We start from the raw sequence: 18,843 nt of genomic DNA on the forward strand, positions 1-18,843 counted from the left end.
TTCCATAAAGTGGATCTACTATCATAGCAAACCTGCACTTCCTGGATGATCGTTGACTGGGATTTGATAACTTGTTCTTCATTTATGGCATCTCCTGTTTGTTGTTCAGTATAAACAGTTCTATACTGATACAGTCCAACATCAACAAAAGCACTCAATCTATACTCTTGCAGCAAGATTTCAACATAATACCTGGAAAATAGAGTAACTAATGAATGTAACTTTTTTCCCACAACACTTATCATGAAATTTTTTCAATGAATAAAATATAAACATTATCTAAAAAGCCTACCCATTAAATGATTTATATTGTAGTATCTTTGATTTAAAATATTAAAAGTTTCATAGTTAGCTGTTTGCTAACATAAAATGAATTATGGAAGATATCTGTTTTAGTAGAGAGTTGTTCTCATTCATGACCTTGTCTAACTGTATTCAGGATAAGATATTCACTGACCAGCTGTTACAGGTGAGTGCAGTACTATTGCTTCCCCACCTAAATCTTTAGCAATGTTACCATCACTCCCAGCTTAGAAGAGGCCACCTAGAAGTTTCTCTAAATTGTCTCACATCACCCAATAGATATTCTTGTATATGAAGAATAAGTATCCACAGTTCATGGAAGACTATGAATGAGGGAAATGTGTCATCTCTCTTATGTCTAGGATGGTGGGGCTTTGCATAGTCCCCCCATAGAACAGATATTGGAGGATAATATGAGGCTCTTGGCTGCCCTAAGAACCTGTTCACCAGCTCTGCTGAATTGAGGCAGCCAACACTAATTGAGGAGCAGAACTCAAAGAAGAACCATTAAATTTTACATCTTTACTTGTAACTTAAAAATATTAATTAGGTACTGTGTGCTAGTCACTAAGCACCTCACAGACATCATTTTATTTGATCTTCATAAAAGCCCCAGAAAATAGATACTATTATTCTCTTTCTCCATGTGAATAGCATATACTAAGAGAATTTTAAGAATTTAAAATTTTTTAAAAAATTAGTAACTAAGGTAAGATTCAAAACAGAATAAGGTGAACAAAAAGACATGCACTAGATGAAACTATACTATTTTAGTAGAATGAACAGACAATATGAACTCTTAATACATTTGGAACAGCTTTAAGAATCACCGTGCAATAAACTACCTAGAGTGGCCTCAGTTTAAGAATTTATAGGCATCAGTGTAAGTACAGTGTGTAAATTTCAAGTTGGTTTTGCAGGAGCACAGACACCAGGCAGCAGATGTATTAGCAGCTGTTTTTATTCAAGCTGTATGTGTCTGCCAAGCAGATAGACTAAACTCATTTTCAAAGACCAAGCCAAAGTCTAAAGATGTACTGACACTTAATTGCAGTAGGGATTAATTAGGTACTCCACTTTTCCTGAGCTGGCCCAGTAGTGATCATGGTTAAAAAAGAAAATGTTTCATTATATCAAGAGGTGGAAGTATAAGGAGGAGGAAAAACAAAACAATAAAATGCCTTTGTCCTGTCACTGCTACTAAGACTTCAGTAAGAATATTAAGTGTGATTGCTCCTGGCTTCCATTGATCCCAACCCTCTCTGTTCAATTCCACCAGATCTTCATGATGACCTCTGAGCATAATCTCATTAATATCTGGAAGGGTGGAGTAGTAGGTTAAAAAAAAACTCCTCCCATCAAGAAGCGAAGTCTAGGCCGGGCACAGTGGCTCACACCTGTAATCCTAGCACTCTGGGAGGCCGAGGTGGGCGGATTGTTTGAGCTCAGGAGTTCGAGACCAGCCTGAGCAAGAGCAAGACACCGTCTCTACTAAAAATAGAAATAAATTAATTGGACTACTAAAAATATATAGAAAAAATTAGCCGGACATGGTGGCGCATGCCTGTAGTCCCAGCTACTGGGGAGGCTGAGGCAGAAGGATCACTTCAGCCCAGGAGTCTGAGGTTGCTGTGAGCTAGGCTGACGCCACGGCACTCTAGCCAGGGCAACAGAGTGAGACTCTGTCTCAAAAAAAAAAAAAAAAAAGAAGTGAAATCTATTCACCTCTGAATATAGGCTTGGCCATTTGCTTTGTGCAATGGGATATTAGCAAATGTGACACTAGCAGAGTATTGAAAAGTGTGTGCGCATTGGGAATTCCCCTCTTTACTGCTGGGGACACATCCACCAATGTGACAAGCCTGGGCTAGCCTCCTGGAAGATGAGGGACCATGTGAAATGGGCTGCCCCAGATATCTAAGTCCCAACCATGCCAGCTGAGGCTCTAGATACATAAGACCTTTCTAGACCATCAATTTCCAACTAAACTAGCCAGGACAAAACAACTGCCCAGCCAACCATAAAACTAGGTGAAATAATAGACATTCGTTGTCTGAAGCTACTAAAGTCTGGAGTGGTTTGTTATGTAGTAAAACCTAACAGATACAAATGATAAATGGTGTATGATCTCAATGCCTCCTTTGATATTCTCCATATAACTTCATTTCTCCATGTGCTCTATTTTGACTGTATCATGCCTTTTATTTTCCTGTTTTCTAAGAATCCTGAATGGCTTTTTGAATGGGATTATCTGCTATTTGGATGATACCCTCATATAGTTTCTGGATTTGATCTTTCAACACTAAATAATGTGCTCCTTAAAGGCAGGGAGTGTATTTTAATATCCTTTGTATTAAATTTCCAATACCTGGCCCAGGGCCTGGAATAAATCAGTAAATAATAAATATATATTAACAATGGTACCAATCCTTCTGATTTTGTGATTTTTCTCTAGTACTATTCAAGAGCTCAGCTGTAGGAACAGAGAAATTAGATAGGTGGATTGATTGAAAGTTCTTGTGAAGAACTAAAACCAGGATTAAATAAATGTCACAAAATTATAATTTCTGCAACAGAATTAATTTAGATTTCAAATTCCCTGGTTGGCTGAATGCCAGCATTCTTGAAAATGTAGACAAAAATTTAATAAAATTATAGAGAAGTACCAATTACAAATTAAGCCAATAAACCAATATCACTTCTACCAATAAAAATGAATTGAAACTATTTTTAAATATAGACTTACAGTTTTTAAATAGCACACAATAATTTAAAGACAAGGGAAAAAAAAAACCTTACTCTTTTCCTTTCTGAAGATGAATGCCATCCGATCTTTGTGTTGGACTAGAAAAATAACTGTTGGCATTGGCAGAATGATATGCAATCCTCACCTAATCTCAGAAAGACAGATGGGGGGATTTATTAATGAATATTTTCCAAGTTTATTTATTTATCATTTATTATTTCTGTCAATCTTAGAAATCTTATGAATAGGAAAGTGTGAAACTACTTCATATTGTTCTTTTAAGATCTGTTGTCCACAATGCAATAAAACTTTTAAAACTTATCAGAGCTCACCTTATTCCTTCCACCCATTGCTAACAGCAACATCACTGTACCAAGTATGCTATTAATATACAGTCATAGTGTTTCCATTATTAGAATTGAAGTAGAAAATAAAAAGATACATACTGGCAGGAACGTTGTTATTGTTAAATAAAATAGCCTTCTGTTCTGTAGAGAACTTTGAGGGGTTTAATCCAACTTAGGTCATTAGAGATAGCCCTGAAAGATGCCAAAGATTGCTAAATGGTTCTGTATAATAGAGTGAGAGGAATTTGGGCTTCCAATTAGGAATGACTATACCATCTTTGGAGTCAGCATACTGACAAGCTCTGATAAAAATTAGAATTCATAAATTACAGGTAGCAATTAAACTTGTGCAATCAGTTTGGGAAGAAATCTTGCCATATAAATTGAGTCATAAAATGTCATTTTGATTTGATCTATTAGTTTCACATTTGTGAAATTGTCCTAAGGAAATAATCCAAAATACAGAAAAATCTAATGAACACAGAGGTCCAATAGAGTATTATTTGTGGTCATAAAAAATCAGAAGTAAGTTAAAAAACATCAGTAGGGAGCTAGTTATCTAAGCTTCGTACAACCACAGAATAACATACTATTAAAATTTGTATTAAAATTTGCAAATATGTAAATTACTTAATAAACAGTATTTTATACCAATATGTGACAAAAGATGAATATAAAATTGAATGTATTATTCTATTTATATAACAACCAAAATAGAGATATAAGGAAATCACTTTTATCTCATGACCAAGTAAATGTAGAATAGTGAAATATTTTCATTCTTTTTCAAATTTCCTATGTTGTGATTATAATTCTTTCATAATAAAAACCTTCAATTCTAAAGGAAATGTATGTGTTTTTCCCTTGGTAGAAAAAATTTAGATATGGGAAATAATTTTCTTGTATGCTATGGGTTTTCTAAGACTACTTTATAGTGTATATCACATATGTTAAAATAGCCAAACACCAAACCAGATGAAATCATTTCTCATGCATTTTTGATATAGTTATTGGTTTTGATTTAGAGTAAGTGAGATAAATATAAAGATCACCAAATTGTTTTTAAAATATCAAATATTATTCTGCAGCTTCCCTACCTTATCTTCTGGAAGTCCAGTCTGGCTGAAATAAAGAGCGTAACGGTCATCGCCTTTGATATAGAATATATAAACATCAGATTCTGGAACCACCAAAAATCCACTGAAGCGTGCGACAAATGTGTCTTGTTCCATGGGCCAACTATAGGAAGCAGAATCTACCCAACTGGCACCCATGTACCCTGGTGTTTTTTCATTGTATTCAAGTATTTCTTCAAGATGTACTGGCCGGCTATTATTCCATACCTCAAGCTTCAAGCCTCTGCCACCTAAAACGTAATAAAATAAAAGAAGGCTTCCATCAGAATCATGATGTGATGTCTCAATGGCCTTCTATTTGCATGGTGGTTTTAGATGCTCTATTTCAATTCACATTTTTAGATTATGTATGCAGACAAAACAATTATACATTCTCCTATATGTACCTGTACCCAGAGGACAGTTTACAATTTATTTGTTATTGCTTTACTGCTCTGAGCGTCAGTTTACACATATGTAAACTGGGAGTGATAATGCTATTTGCATGGTTGCTATTGTACCTACACTTGCCACTGTAAATCTGTGATTAAGTTTTTTCCTAATCAGAAAAGAGCTGTCTCTCTATTTTTCCTTTTTATTCCTTAAAATGCAACAACAATTAGACTCATGCCTTCCTCCAGCAGCTTTAAGCTTGTCTGGATTTGTAAAATAACAGCTACTCCCTTTCAGCTGAATGGTTGGAGAAAAGCTCGAGCACGTCAACCTTTTCAGCAGCAGTGTTCTTTGATATATACAACTTTCTTTAGAGTCATCAATTATAAATATCAAAACTGTTTTCGTAAATTGGACATTTTTTCTAATATCTTTCAAAACAAAAACATTTAGGAAGTTGGTAAATAGAATTTATTTGGCTTCAAATATCACCTAATGACAAAATTATTAACATAAACAGATTTCACTGTGTGCACAAGATATGAGATACACACCACATTCAAACACATGTGCAGCATTTCAATGGTATTAGTGTAGATTTGAAGGCTATCAGCTGCAATTTTGCCAGGCCACAGGGCGAAGGTCTAAAAGGAATTTTGAGTTATGTTTCTTTCCTCTCCTGTTTTTACTCCTAAATCATTCTAGACAACCAAGGATTTAACCTCCCCCATTTATTTTTTCAACAGGAAAAGGCATTTAAAAAATTTCTATGTTGCCTTTGCCAAGATTTAGTAATCACAATTTATTAATAATGTGAAATAAAAGCATCATTACACTCTATCACTAGAGATGTGCTGTTTTCAGTAGTGCATCTGAAGAATTTAAACCAAGTTTATCTCTGCTGGTGCAGCTTTGATGCAGCTATTTTAATACAAATATTTTCTAAGCCAGAAAATGTAAATTTAAAAACTTGGAGAAAATTTATTATAATTCTCATCACAAATTCTAAAATGTTCAAATAATATTTTTTACTAATGATCTATAACAATAATATTCTTTTGATGCAAATATAGAAATGGCCATTCTCCCTTATAGTAACATACCTGGATAGACAGTTTTGAGAATATGAGGTTTGGGGGGTGTCTTGCAACGTATACTATTTTCTGTGACATTCAAAATATCACAAGCTTGACCTGGGAGAGGCAAGATGCAGCACCGTTACGATTCAAGCTTCAGAGTGCAAATCACATCAGCCTATTTTTATGTACTTTTTCAATTAAAACAAAGTTGCATAAGCAAGGAGCAAAACTGGGGCTCTTTATTTCCTTTACATATTCTCCATTCAAGCTTAACACTCATTAATTGTCATACTTCCCACAAGGCAACATTTTTCTGAGATAAAAAATTTCACAATTTCAGAGATAAAAACTTGCTAAAACTATGTCTTTGTAAAAGATGTTACTTCCAGGTCCAAAATGAAGACTTATAATTTGTTCCTCAGAGCAAGTTGCTGAATAAACCCACGATGTTCAGAATTTGCAAAGGTAGATGATCCCAGCCCTTTTAGGTAGGAAAAATGGTATTTTAGTCCAAGTGCTTCAAATGAAAACAAAAGGAATAACAATTGTTAAATGGCATTTTCACAGGCAGACCGAGACCAAAACAGACAAGGGCCTAAAAGAGAATAAATATAACTTCTACATAAGCACAATTAGACTTGGGAGAAGAGTCTATGTTTTAGACCACCATGTGTCCCTCGCAGCACCTCATATACCGTCAGCCCTCGGTAAATATTTACTGAAATGGCAATTGCAGCCCACAAAATGTGAGGATGATGGAAACGGAGGGAGATATCTTTGTTAAGTTTCGGTTGGTGGCCTGGAAAATTTAAACTTTTACACTACCTTTTACTGCCTTGTGGATGCAAGAAAATTGAACTAAAAAAGAGTGAATATGAACAGTATATTAAACCAACAGCCCATTTGATTAAAAGCAAAAGAAAAATACATACACGAATCATTATTTTCAAGAAATTATTGAGGATTCAACATCTTGAATCTGGTTGCCACATTAATGGCAATGAGATACGATAGAAAACTTAAATGCACTTTTTGCATATCAACTGAATCATGGTCAAAATAAACATAATATCAGATCATAAGACACATTATATCAGCCAGAAGTGCTTTATGTTCCTGGTTTTATTATTTTAAACATAAAATTTGAACAGAAAAATACATTATATAAATTTTAAAATTTTATAGCCCAGGTTTTAATATTTAGACAGGTGACCAGCAAGGATTCGTGGGGACAGGAAAGACTGTATTAATGTTAGATGAGATTGCTTTATATCCATTTTTCTTCTCTTCTGAAATCACATTTTGGCTGGCTTATGAGCAGATTCCTTAAAAGGTGGAAAGTACCCAAGCAAAAGGGCTGTAGCAGAAATGTATGTGCCAGTTGCACAGGCAGGCATCCTGTCCCCTGCCTATCAAGGGAAGTGATGTCATTATGACTGAGTGAGAAGAGTCCCACTCTTACCTTCATCCTAAGCTTGGTTTTGAGCTGTATAGCTCCCTGTCTCTCAGATCTAGACCACATGCATAGAAGCAATGCACAACCAGAGAAACAAGCCCTATGTGTGTTTGTAAACAAATAACGCATTAATTAGTGCTCTTTCCAAGGCCAATATCACTAGTAATTACTTGATGTGCAGATAAGGCACAGCATATGAGAAGAGTATGAGGAGAGTATACCAAAATACTACTTTAAATTTTCTTATAATTAGCTAACTCATTGAGAAATAACAATCATTCAAAAAGGACATTTAAGAGCTTATTAAATAGAGAATAGGTGTGCCCTTAAACTGTGGTGAGGAATGTGTGGATGGCGGCCACAATGCTTCACAATGCCAACCCCAGAGCTCAAGTCCAGGTCACCTAAAGCTGAAAGGAGTGGCCCTCACTGGAAAATTGCAGTGGGAAGAACATCAAGCCCCAGAATCAAAAGCCTATGTGAAAATACTGGCTTTAAGTTTAAGACATTAATTGAGAAAAGATTATTATTACTCTTACAAATTATTAAAGAACAGGCAGGATTTGTTCTTATAAAGTAATATATTAAAATCATGAAAAATACCTCCCACTAGAACTTTGGCTGGGAAATCTGTCTGATCAAAGAACTGCCCACTTATTGTTAGTACGGTGCCACCTCGAATGCTTCCTTGTGAAGGTGAAATTGTAGTGACCTCTGGGGGGGAAACACATTAAACAAAATGTCATGAATATTACACATTAACTCAAATGTTCACTTATTTAAAATATTCAAAATTACCTAGCCATAGCCTCTAACACTGTGTAGGTAGTGGATTACCAAATGAATGAATTAGGTGTTTCATTATTTTGTCTCTGGTACAGTCCCGTAAAGAGGACAATAAACATGGCATTCACAGAGACCTACATTCCATGGGGACTAGAATTTAATGGTGACTAGTACTAAAAATGTATTGGTAACAGGAGGATCAAGGAAGTAAGGAAAACCTGAGCTGAGCACAAATGTTTAGTTTCAAAAGAAAGCACAGGAAGTCAGGCAGAACCATCTCTCCTTCCATGTGCTTTAAAAGAATGAATCTTTCCTATGTTTGTGGGCCTACATCTTATATTTAAATTTTCTCATATAGTAATACATTTAGCTATTATTGGTCTTCTTATGGCTTTGTCTATAAAAGTTTTAGGTATATTGGTAAAATAACCCAGTACACGACATATGGCAGATTTTTACTAAAATGTATTCTTATTAATTCTATCAGAGTTCTATATATGCATTCTTACATATGAATTTTGCATTAAATAAATTTCTAGAACAAAACAAGGTGTATCACATTTGATTGAGCCCAAGACACACATTTTTTTCAAATTTTAACATCTTTGAAACCTGAATGTGTCTATCCATCACTCCTGACCTGGAATGAAATATGATTCTTCCAGAAGGATTTGTGTTTGCTCTGATACTCTCCTAGGAATACTATCACCTGAGACTGATTTAAATTAAATAATTTAATTTAATTAAATTATAAGCTGCTGGAGGATTATTTTGGACCACATTGAAAGCATAAGTCTGAGAGAGTACAGATGGTCCCCAATTGACAATGGTTCGAGTTTGGATTTTTTTTACTTTAAAATGGTACAAAAGAAATACAAATTCAGTAGAAACCACACAGAACTTGGAATTTTGGATGTTTATCTGTTCCTGGGCTATCAATATGAGGTAGATACACTTTTATGATGTTGAGCAGGCAGAGAGCTCAAGCTCCCATCCAGCCAATCATGAGAGTAAACAATGAATACAGTGCACTGCGTTGCCAGATAATTTTGCCCAACCATAGGTTAATGTGAGTGTTCTGAGCACATTTAAGGTAGATAAGGCTAAGCTATGATATTTGGTAGGTGTATTAAATGCATTTTTGACTTAAGGATATTTTCAACTTAAGATGAGTTGACCAATAGCCAAAGTTGAGACATGCAAATTTCCCTGCTCTCTTTGTCAGTGTGATAAGTTTGTTTTTTAATGAATCTTATTCTAAGAATGTCATTGGTGGGGGGAGGGCCCCAGCTAATGTTGGGGCTTCCTGTTACACTCCCCATCTTAACTATTTTTGCTTTCATAGCAGTACATAAAAAATGATTTGATGAAATGAAGTATACACCACCTTCACCCCACATACACACACAGTGAGAGAAATGTCACATACCTGCATATGTTTGAAACATTGAAATTTTATTGAGAGAAGAAACAAAATATGCCATTCTCTGTGGGAGACTCCTATTTTAAGAAAAAATAAAATTTCCAGCTTTAAAAATGACCTTTATTTGGGGAATTTTTTTTTTAACTTTAGTTATAGAAATGACATCACAACTTGCAAAGGAGCAAGATGGAACTTTTGGAGGAAGATAAAAATGTTCTATATTTTGATTTAGTTGTTGGTTACACATGCATATACATTTGTTAGAACTTAATGAATTGCACACTTACGTTCATTTTATTGTATGCAAAATATGCCTCAATAAAGTTGATTTTAAGAAATTCTGTTTGTATTTAAAAAACAGACAGGAGGACTACCCTTCATAAAGGCTGGGCGCTTCTGCTGAGCACCCCTTTCTGTCTTTCTTAGAACCTATTTAGATTCTAAGAGAAGGTATTATGTTAAGAACCTTCAATTTATTATGCCATTTGATCTTTACATCAACCACATGAGGTAGGTGAAATTCAGAGAATTAACTTACTCAAGATCATAAAACAAGTAAGAAGGAGAAACAGAACTGGAACCCAGGCAGTTTGGGTCCAAAGCCCAACCTGTACACTCACTACACAGTACTACTCCTCTGCTTACTAACTCCTGTGAGAGTACAGGGGGATGGTAGCAAATTAACAACAACCCGCCAGGTTTAAATCATCCTTAATAAACATAGAGCCTGTTCATATCTTTTTGTAGATAACACATTTGCATTTCCATAACCTGGAGAATTAGGGAGGGAAATAATCCTAGAAATTAAATGATGCTTCCTTAATTACCTCAAAGAAATTCACAATTACAAAAATTAAGAAATTCAATATTAAGACTCAAAACCCATATATCATAATTATAATACATTGGACTAGAATCTAAAAGGATAATGCAAATCTTGTAGTTGAGACCAACAATGAACTTTCCTGTAAATCTAACCCAGGCATTACTTACAATGTGCACTTGTAAGACTAAAGAGTTTCTGAAATATTTTATGCTAAATTAGTTCTTTAATAAGTTCATACTGGATTTTATATTTTGATGTCATAAGCCTTTCACTTGATTTCCCAAAGATCTGAAACCAGGCTAGTTCTGACAATATTGTGTCTGGTCAGATTCCACATCTCAAAAATTAACTCTGCTTCTTAAATTGGTAGGAAAATTGCCTCCTGAAATAAAATTTGAATGTAATTATATTTTGGATGGCACTGAGGTTATTTTCACTAATTCATTGATAATGACGAGGCATTTCTCAATTAAGGCAGCTTCATCTGAACCTTATCAGTTTGGAACAGCTGTTGTCCGAACTTGGGGTAATAGAGGAGAGAAGGTTGACTATTAAAAGAAATACAGAGTATGTGCCACAGCGGTCTTTAATTGGTTCATTTGATATTCAGCAATGCTCCTGAAATTTCTAAAATATAAATTTTATAATCTATAAAATGATTTAACATTTTAAAATGCCAACTAATCTTAAAACCAGGCTTTCAAATAGTAAATGTCATATTTCTAAGAGTTATCTTAAATTTGTAAGACTATTTCACATAGAAATGCAATTTCCTCGATTCTGAGACATTAATACAAAAGGAAAACCATTGGCTTAAAAAAGAGAAAAAAGGAATTATAAATCAAGATCACAAAACCAACAATTTAATGCAACATTTTTGCCTATATAATCTGTGAATTTGTTGGCATTTTTAAATTGGAAGTTTCCGGGTATGTTAATGTAGCAGATTGATTTATGTACACTTATCAATCACATTCAACCTTGATCACTCAAACCGTCTATTTTTGGATAATTATTTCTCTGAGAGACATATGATGGATTTAGCAATTAACACCTTTCATATAGACTCAGAACTAAGAATCCATTTTTTTCACCTTAGGAAGCGTATTACTATGAGTTTAAAAGAAGCTATATAGTTAAGGAAATTATTTAAAACTCAATAATTGTTGTTTCTAACATGGTTTTCTAATCTGTTCAATAAAATTCTATTGTCCTATCTTTGTGTGTGTGTGTGTGTGTGTGTGTTTCTAATATCCAGCTGTATCCCACAGATTTTGATAGCTTATGTCCCCATTATCATTTAATTCAAAGAATTTTTTGATCTCCATCTGAATCTCTTCTTTCACCCATCAGTCATTTAGCAATAGATTGTTTAATTATCATGACTTTGTGAAGTGGGGAGTGTTTCTGTTGGAATTGATCTCTAGTTTTATATCAGTATGGTCTGAGAAGATACATGGTACAATTTCTATTTTTTTAAATTTGTTGAGGTCTGATTTGTGGCCTAGGATGTGGTTGATTTTGGAGAAAGTTCCATGAGCTGATGAGAAGAATGTATATTCGGCTTTATTTGGGTGGAATGTTCTGTAGATGTCTGTGAGACCCATTTGTTATAGAGCTCTGTTTAAGTCCATTATTTGTTTGCTTAGTTTTTGTTTGGAGGATTTGTCCATTTCAGACAGTGGGGTGTTGAAATCCTCCACTATTATGGTATTACTGTTTATCATGCTATTTAGTTCATACAAGGTTTGCTTTATATATCTGGGAGCTCCTGTGTTGGGTGCATATATATTAAGAATTGTTAAGTCTTCTTGTTGGATTTTTCCCTTTACCATTACATAGTGACCATCTTTGTCTTTCTTTACTTTTGCTATTTTAAAATTTATGCTGACTGAAATCAGCATAAATCGCTACCCCCACTCTCTTTTGGTTTCCATTTGCCTGAAAGTTTGTTTTCCAACCCTTGACCTTGAGTCTGAAAGTGTCTTTGTGGGTTAGATGCATTTCCTGGAGACAGCAGATACTTGGCTTATAATGTTTTATCCACTCAGCCAGTCTATGTCTCTTCAAAGGACAATTCAAGCCATTCACATTTATTGAGAGGATTGATATTTGGGGTAGATTTCTGTTCATCTTGTTGGGTAAGTTCTTATTGTTTTGTTTTACCTCTTGAGACATTGTGGAATCTGGGTTCTGAGCTTTAACTCTTGAGAGTTTTTAATTTGGTGGGTGTCTATTGTGTTGTTCAGTGTGTAATGCAGGTCTGAGTACTTCTTGCAGAGCAGGTCTGGTCTTCACAAATTCCATCAGTGATCACTTGTCTGGGACAGTCTTTATTTCTTCCTTGTAGATGAAGCTCAGTTTTGCCAGGTAAAGAATTCTAGGTTGGCCATTGTTCTGTTTAAGAAGATTGAGAATAGGTCCCCAGTCCCTTCTGGCTTGTAGGGTTTCATTTGAGAAGTCAGCAGTTAGTCTGATAGGTTTTCTTTTGTAAGTTATCTGTTGTTTTTGTCTTATTGTGCGAAGGATTTCCTCTTTCATATTTACTTTGGCCAGTCTGATAATTATGTGATGTGGTGTTTGCCTCTTCACGTTGACTCTCCCAGGAGTTCTGTGTGCTTCTTTTATCTGGATATCTAGGTTTCTGGCCAGGCCAGGAATATTTTCATCCAGTATTCCAAGCAATAGACTTTCCAGCCCTTGTGTATTTTCTTCTTCTCTCTCCAGGATGCCTATAATTCTTATATTTGGTTTCTTTACATAATCCCACATTTCTTGTATGTTCTGCTCTTGTCTCTTGCTTCTGTGTTCTTTGTCTTCATCTGATTTGTTTAGCACATAGGCATTATCTTCAAGCTCCGAGATTCTCTCCTCTGCGTGATCCATTCTAAAGGCTTTCCACTGTGTTTTGAAGTTCCTTGAATGCCTCCTTCATTACCAAGATTTTTTTTTGTTTTTTTCATAATATTCCAATTTCTTTAGAGAATTTTTCATTCATTTCCTGTATTGTTCTCATGGTTTCTTTGTATTGGGTTTCTATTTTCTCTTCAATTCCATTGAGTTTCCTTACAATCCATATTCAGAATTCTTCCTCCATTAATTTAATCATTTCATTTAAATTAATATTTGATTTTGAGGTTCTCATGATTTCTTTTGGGGATGATTTTTCTCTCTGCTCTTTCATATATATTCCCTGTGTTCTTTCTCTGGTTCTTTGCCATCAGGGTAATTGAGAACTGGGTGTGCTAGGACTGGTTTGGGGCCCATATCTTCAAGCCTCCAAGGGATGTTCCTTAACAGTGGTGGGAGGAAGCACACTGGTCTTGTATTACCTTAGAGGTATTTTGGCAAGTTGGGTTACCTCTAACCTGTTGTCTTCACCTCTTGCCAGTGGAGATTAGTGAGTTTGGTCCCCCCGCTTAAGCTCCCATGTGGTGAATCGCACCTGTGTGTCTAACTCCACTGCTCTCTAATAGCTTGAGATGGGGGGCGCTATGTTGAGCTATGGGGTTACCCTCTCTGTCACTGGTCATAGATTGTAGCAGCCAGTTATCAAGGTAATCTGATGCCTCTGTGTTGGTTTCTGGTCCCCGGGTTAGGAATACTAGTGCCCCTATCTTTAGAAAGGATCTTGCCACTCCTGAAGGTTCCTTGGACCCTATTTTCCCTTAAAATGGTGGTAGGAGCAAGGCAGATCGCATTTGCTGCCTACCAGCCTGGATGTGTGTGCTTCTATGGTTGCTCCATCTGCCGCTAGGGGGAACCGCTAATATGTTATTCAGGGTTCTTCCACCAGTCTTGGAAGGCTGCTCCTGATGGGAGGGGTTACTTGGGGAGCCTGTTTTGGGCTCTTGCCAGAACTTTTGTCTGACCAGCAAAGTCACTGGGCTGTCAACTATTGATCTGCGCCAAGGCCCTGCAGATTTACGCCAGTCTCACAGGGAAAGTGGCTTTTCTTGCCTCTCCCTACCTCCAGTGGGGGGAGCCTTCCACTTTTGGCATGAAAGTCACTGTGTTAGGGGGAGGGGTAATGTCTGAGTCCACCCGCCCGGCGTCCCAGCGCCTGTGAATCCTGCAGGTGTTAGCCTCCCACAACTGGGGAAGTATTCAAAATTCGCCCATCGAAATGGGCCCAGCTAGTTGACAATTGGTCACGGAAGGGTGGAGGCTTTTGCAAGAGTCCCCAGGCTGTAGGAAGGGCGCTGCCTGAAACTGTGGTTCACCGCACCGTCTGGGTTGTGGAGCCCCAAAACGGCGGATGCCCACGCGCAGAGCGCTAGCGCTTATGGCGACTGTTCGGGAGCCGGCAGATACTGGATTGGGGAGCTGAATCAATAGGACGCCCCATTTGTTGTCTGTTGTGTGTCACCCTCCCACAATCTCGTGCCTGTCTGGCAGGAGGTCTTGCACTTTCTGACCCACCCTGAGCCAGCCTAATCGCCCGCAGCGGTTTCCAGGGTAGAGTCCCCTTTTCAGTGTTCACCTCCATTGTTCTGGTCCAGCTGACTGCCAGAGGCAAGGTTCCTGCCTCCTAACTCCCTCCAGGGGTCGCTCAGACCAGTCCCTTCCCTGCCCAGTGCAGTTCTAGCACAGAGCCCCGGCGAGTTCAGGATGCTTCCCGCTATTGCCTCCTCTCCACAGAGCCCAATGTCTCCTGCCAGGATTTTGGGCCAACTTCAGGCAGGTCCCTGTCTGAGTGGGTGTGGAGGTCAGTGGAGAAATCAGGATGCTCTCCTGTGGGTCAGATCTCACTGCACTTGCCGGCCAGGCGGGCACAGCCATCCCACGCTCTATTCTCTGTTGTTTATCTCACACTCTCTAGACTTCCCGATCCTATCTCCCATTCACCTTTTTTTTTTCCTGTGTTGTGTGTCCCACGCTGTTTCTCTGCAGTTTCACAATGCTGTTCTTGCGGAGGAGTGATCCACTCGTCCGTGGCAGACCGAGTTCTTTGCCTCCTTCTCTGGGAGCAGGGAGCCAGGAGGTCATCTTTACTCCGTCATTTTTCCTCCCCCCTATTGTCCTATCATCAAGTTATACGTAAGTAGGTCATATTCTTGCAGAGAGTAATTGGTAAGTCATGGGACTCTTAAGTCATTTGCTCCATGTAAATCACATATCTTCCGTTTACATATCTTCCACTCTGATTTGCTTGTGAATTGTACTATTCTTTATGGTTTTGGTCTAGTCTGTATTTGTCTGTAATAGTGTGCATCCCAGGCATCACTTTGTTATAAAACTATTGCCTCTAGTTGTCTGGAAGTAGACGATCTCTAAATACAATGATAGTGCATTTGGTCTCACTACTCCAGTTGCAGTTCCATGCATGGAGGAACCACATCTCATTCTTCTCTTATAGTCTGTGAGTACTGACCAGGAATGACATCTACTTTGATTGTAGTATTGCCGTTGTTTTCAAACTTCTGATCATTGAGTCTCTCTTCAGAGACAAAAAAGAAATTAACAGATCTATCTACTGTTATCTACTATAGCTATATATACATTAGTATTGTTAATAGATGCTAAATAATGTAATTTATTTGTATTTTTGTCTACTGGCTCATTTTCTCAATGGGAGATGCTATGACATTTTGGGCAGAACAATTCATTTAGGCTTGGCACATCATAGTTCTGCCCACTAAAGGCCACTAACATACCCCGTTATTGTGACAGCCAAGAAATTCCTCCACACATTTGCAAATGCTCCCAAGAACGGGGAAATCTGCCATGGTAGAGAATCTGGAACAGGATGTTAAGTAGTGATGCGATGTGGTACTGGTGGCTGAAGCCCCCCAGCAGTCATGGCAGAGCCCTGGAATGAAATGCTGAGGTACTGGAGTTAGACAGCATGGATTTCTTACGAGCTGATTATCCTTGGGCAAATTATTTAACCTTCCTGAGTCTCGTTTTCCCAGTGGGTAACAGGGGGTAGATGATAGTACTCAATTTATCTTTGGGAGGATTAAACTAGATAATGTATGTAAAGTGCTTAACACCGTGCTTGCCACTAAATGTACGCTGTTATTATCATAATATGAGGTTTGCAACATGTGTTGAGGTTTGCATATTCTGATATTTCCAGAAAAATATGTTTTTTCTTACTGAAATCAGGATATAGAACAGCTGGAAATGAATTCTAGTTTTATTGAAAGTCATAAATATGAGTTATTAACATTGGTATTAAGATGCACAATTGAAAGGTATAACTACCATCTTTCACAACTCTCCATAAATTGAAATAAAACCTTTATCTGGTAGTATCAACCATGAGGTTTTATTTATTCTTAACATTAGTTCAAGTCAAAATTGAATTACTTTAGTTATCAAGAAATTATAATTATATCAGAAGAGGTACAAGACATAAAATAACACATTTTCATATCACAATCAATGATTTTTTAAATTTGTTGTTTTAGTTAATGCTAGATTTCCCAACAATTGAAAGGTTATGTATGAAGCATAAATTATGAATGGAAGGGAGTTGCAAACTCTTTAAATGTTAATTTGGGGGTAGAAAGTGATTACTCTTTTAATCTCTGCATCTATAGCACAAAGTAAATATGTACTTTATTTTATTTACCTAGTTGAATCAATTATGAAAATTATTATTTACCAAATGGCCTACCTTCCATAATCACTGTCTAAGATGAAGCTGACATTGTGGTGACCTGAAATTAATTAAAATACACAATCAATTAAGTTCCCAATCACAGGAGAACAATAACTCTATATTATAAAGCTGATTTAAAAGCAGAGAAAAAAATATAAAATCAAAACTGTACTTATGCAATCATCTATTGTCAAAGAAATGAAAACCGAGCTATCTTAAAGAAGTACCCACAATTTTAAAATATACATAGTAAGATGTCTAGAAGTTATAAGTAGAAAAACATGACAAAACATGATCATGCATTAAGAATCATAAAAGAACAGGTATGTAACCATATTGCCCTGAAATTTCTTTCACTCATTCAACAGCTTTTTAATTATTTAGACACTCTGCTAAGGGTTGAGAGATGCAGCTTGTCCTTCTCCTAACGGAACATATTGTCTAGTGGAGAGTACAATCAGTCAAGAGCAGTGACACAAACAGAGAACTTGAAATTGTGATAAGCCTATCCAAAAAAGGTAGAGTGATCTTTGAGAATGTAAGACAGTAAGTGACAGAGGCTTTTTTGAGGACATGACATTTTATTCAAAATTTTCAGGATAGAATTTGCAGAGGGCCTAATAGAAGGGAGGAAAGTGCATTAGAGAATTAAAAAATCTATGTGCCTGGAATATATAGATCAAGGAGAAAAACTAGAGTGAAATTAAGGCAACAGGTAAAACAGCTAAATTAGTCATGAAATCTTCTGTAGGAAGAGAGAAGGAAAAAAGAGAAAACTGAAGAAGTTTACCTAAACCTTAAGAAGAAAAAGTAAATCATACATGCTTGCATAGAGTGAAAGGAAGCAAAGGAAAAGAGAAAATACGAACACAAAACTGATCCAGAATAAGGCAGGAGGGTCTAAGAGAATACAAAACAGGGAAATAAAATAAGGTGTTTATGACAATTATGAAAAAAGATGACTAACACTTACCAATATAAGTTCCAGTAGTCTTACAAATCATAGAACCCATGTCTCCATTTGGATGATCTAATTTTAGACCATACCTAATAAAAAATATATGCTAATGTCAAAGTTTATATAGACACTAAAATTTTAAAATACTGTATTTTCCTTAAAAATATTTCATTAGTTTCCAAATATGCATCAGGATAGAAATTGTTGCTACAACCAAAATTTCTATAAAATAAAAATATTTCCCAAACTTCATCGAAGATATTTGAATAAAATTCCATTTCACAATGAAATATTTTATAATTAATTTGGCTATGCCAATTAATATTACTTTTAAAGAGTTTAAAGTATTATACTATGATGCATGGAGGAACCACATCTCATTCTTCTCTTATAGTCTGTGAGTACTGACCAGGAATGACATCTACTTTGATTGTAGTATTGCCATTGTTTTCAAACTTCTGATCATTGAGTCTCTCTTCAGAGACAAAAAAGAAATTAACAGATCTATCTACTGTTATCTACTATAGCTATATATACATTAGTATTGTTAATAGATGCTAAATAATGTAATTTATTTGTATTTTTGTCTACTGGCTCATTTTCTCAATGGGAGATGCTATGACATTTTGGGCAGAACAATTCATTTAGGCTTGGCACATCATAGTTCTGCCCACTAAAGGCCACTAACATACCCCGTTATTGTGACAGCCAAGAAATTCCTCCACACATTTGCAAATGCTCCCAAGAACGGGGAAATCTGCCATGGTAGAGAATCTGGAACAGGATGTTAAGTAGTGATGC

General features: G+C 36.3%; 1 protein-coding gene across 1 annotated transcript in view; it reads right to left on the reverse strand.

The window, feature by feature from the left end:
- Nucleotides 1–18,843, reverse strand: part of PKHD1L1 (polycystic kidney and hepatic disease 1 (autosomal recessive)-like 1) — a 204,930-nt gene that overhangs the window by 160,949 nt on the left and 25,138 nt on the right. The window contains 8 exon segments of the mRNA XM_012645294.1: nt 33–192; nt 3,103–3,194; nt 4,494–4,762; nt 6,008–6,097; nt 8,043–8,153; nt 9,655–9,725; nt 17,100–17,142; nt 18,058–18,131. Coding sequence (XP_012500748.1) covers nt 33–192; nt 3,103–3,194; nt 4,494–4,762; nt 6,008–6,097; nt 8,043–8,153; nt 9,655–9,725; nt 17,100–17,142; nt 18,058–18,131 — 910 coding nt within the window.

Source organism: Propithecus coquereli, unplaced genomic scaffold, assembly GCF_000956105.1.
Source record: "Propithecus coquereli isolate 6110/MARCELLA unplaced genomic scaffold, Pcoq_1.0 Scaffold23, whole genome shotgun sequence".
Taxonomy (NCBI): domain Eukaryota; kingdom Metazoa; phylum Chordata; class Mammalia; order Primates; family Indriidae; genus Propithecus; species Propithecus coquereli.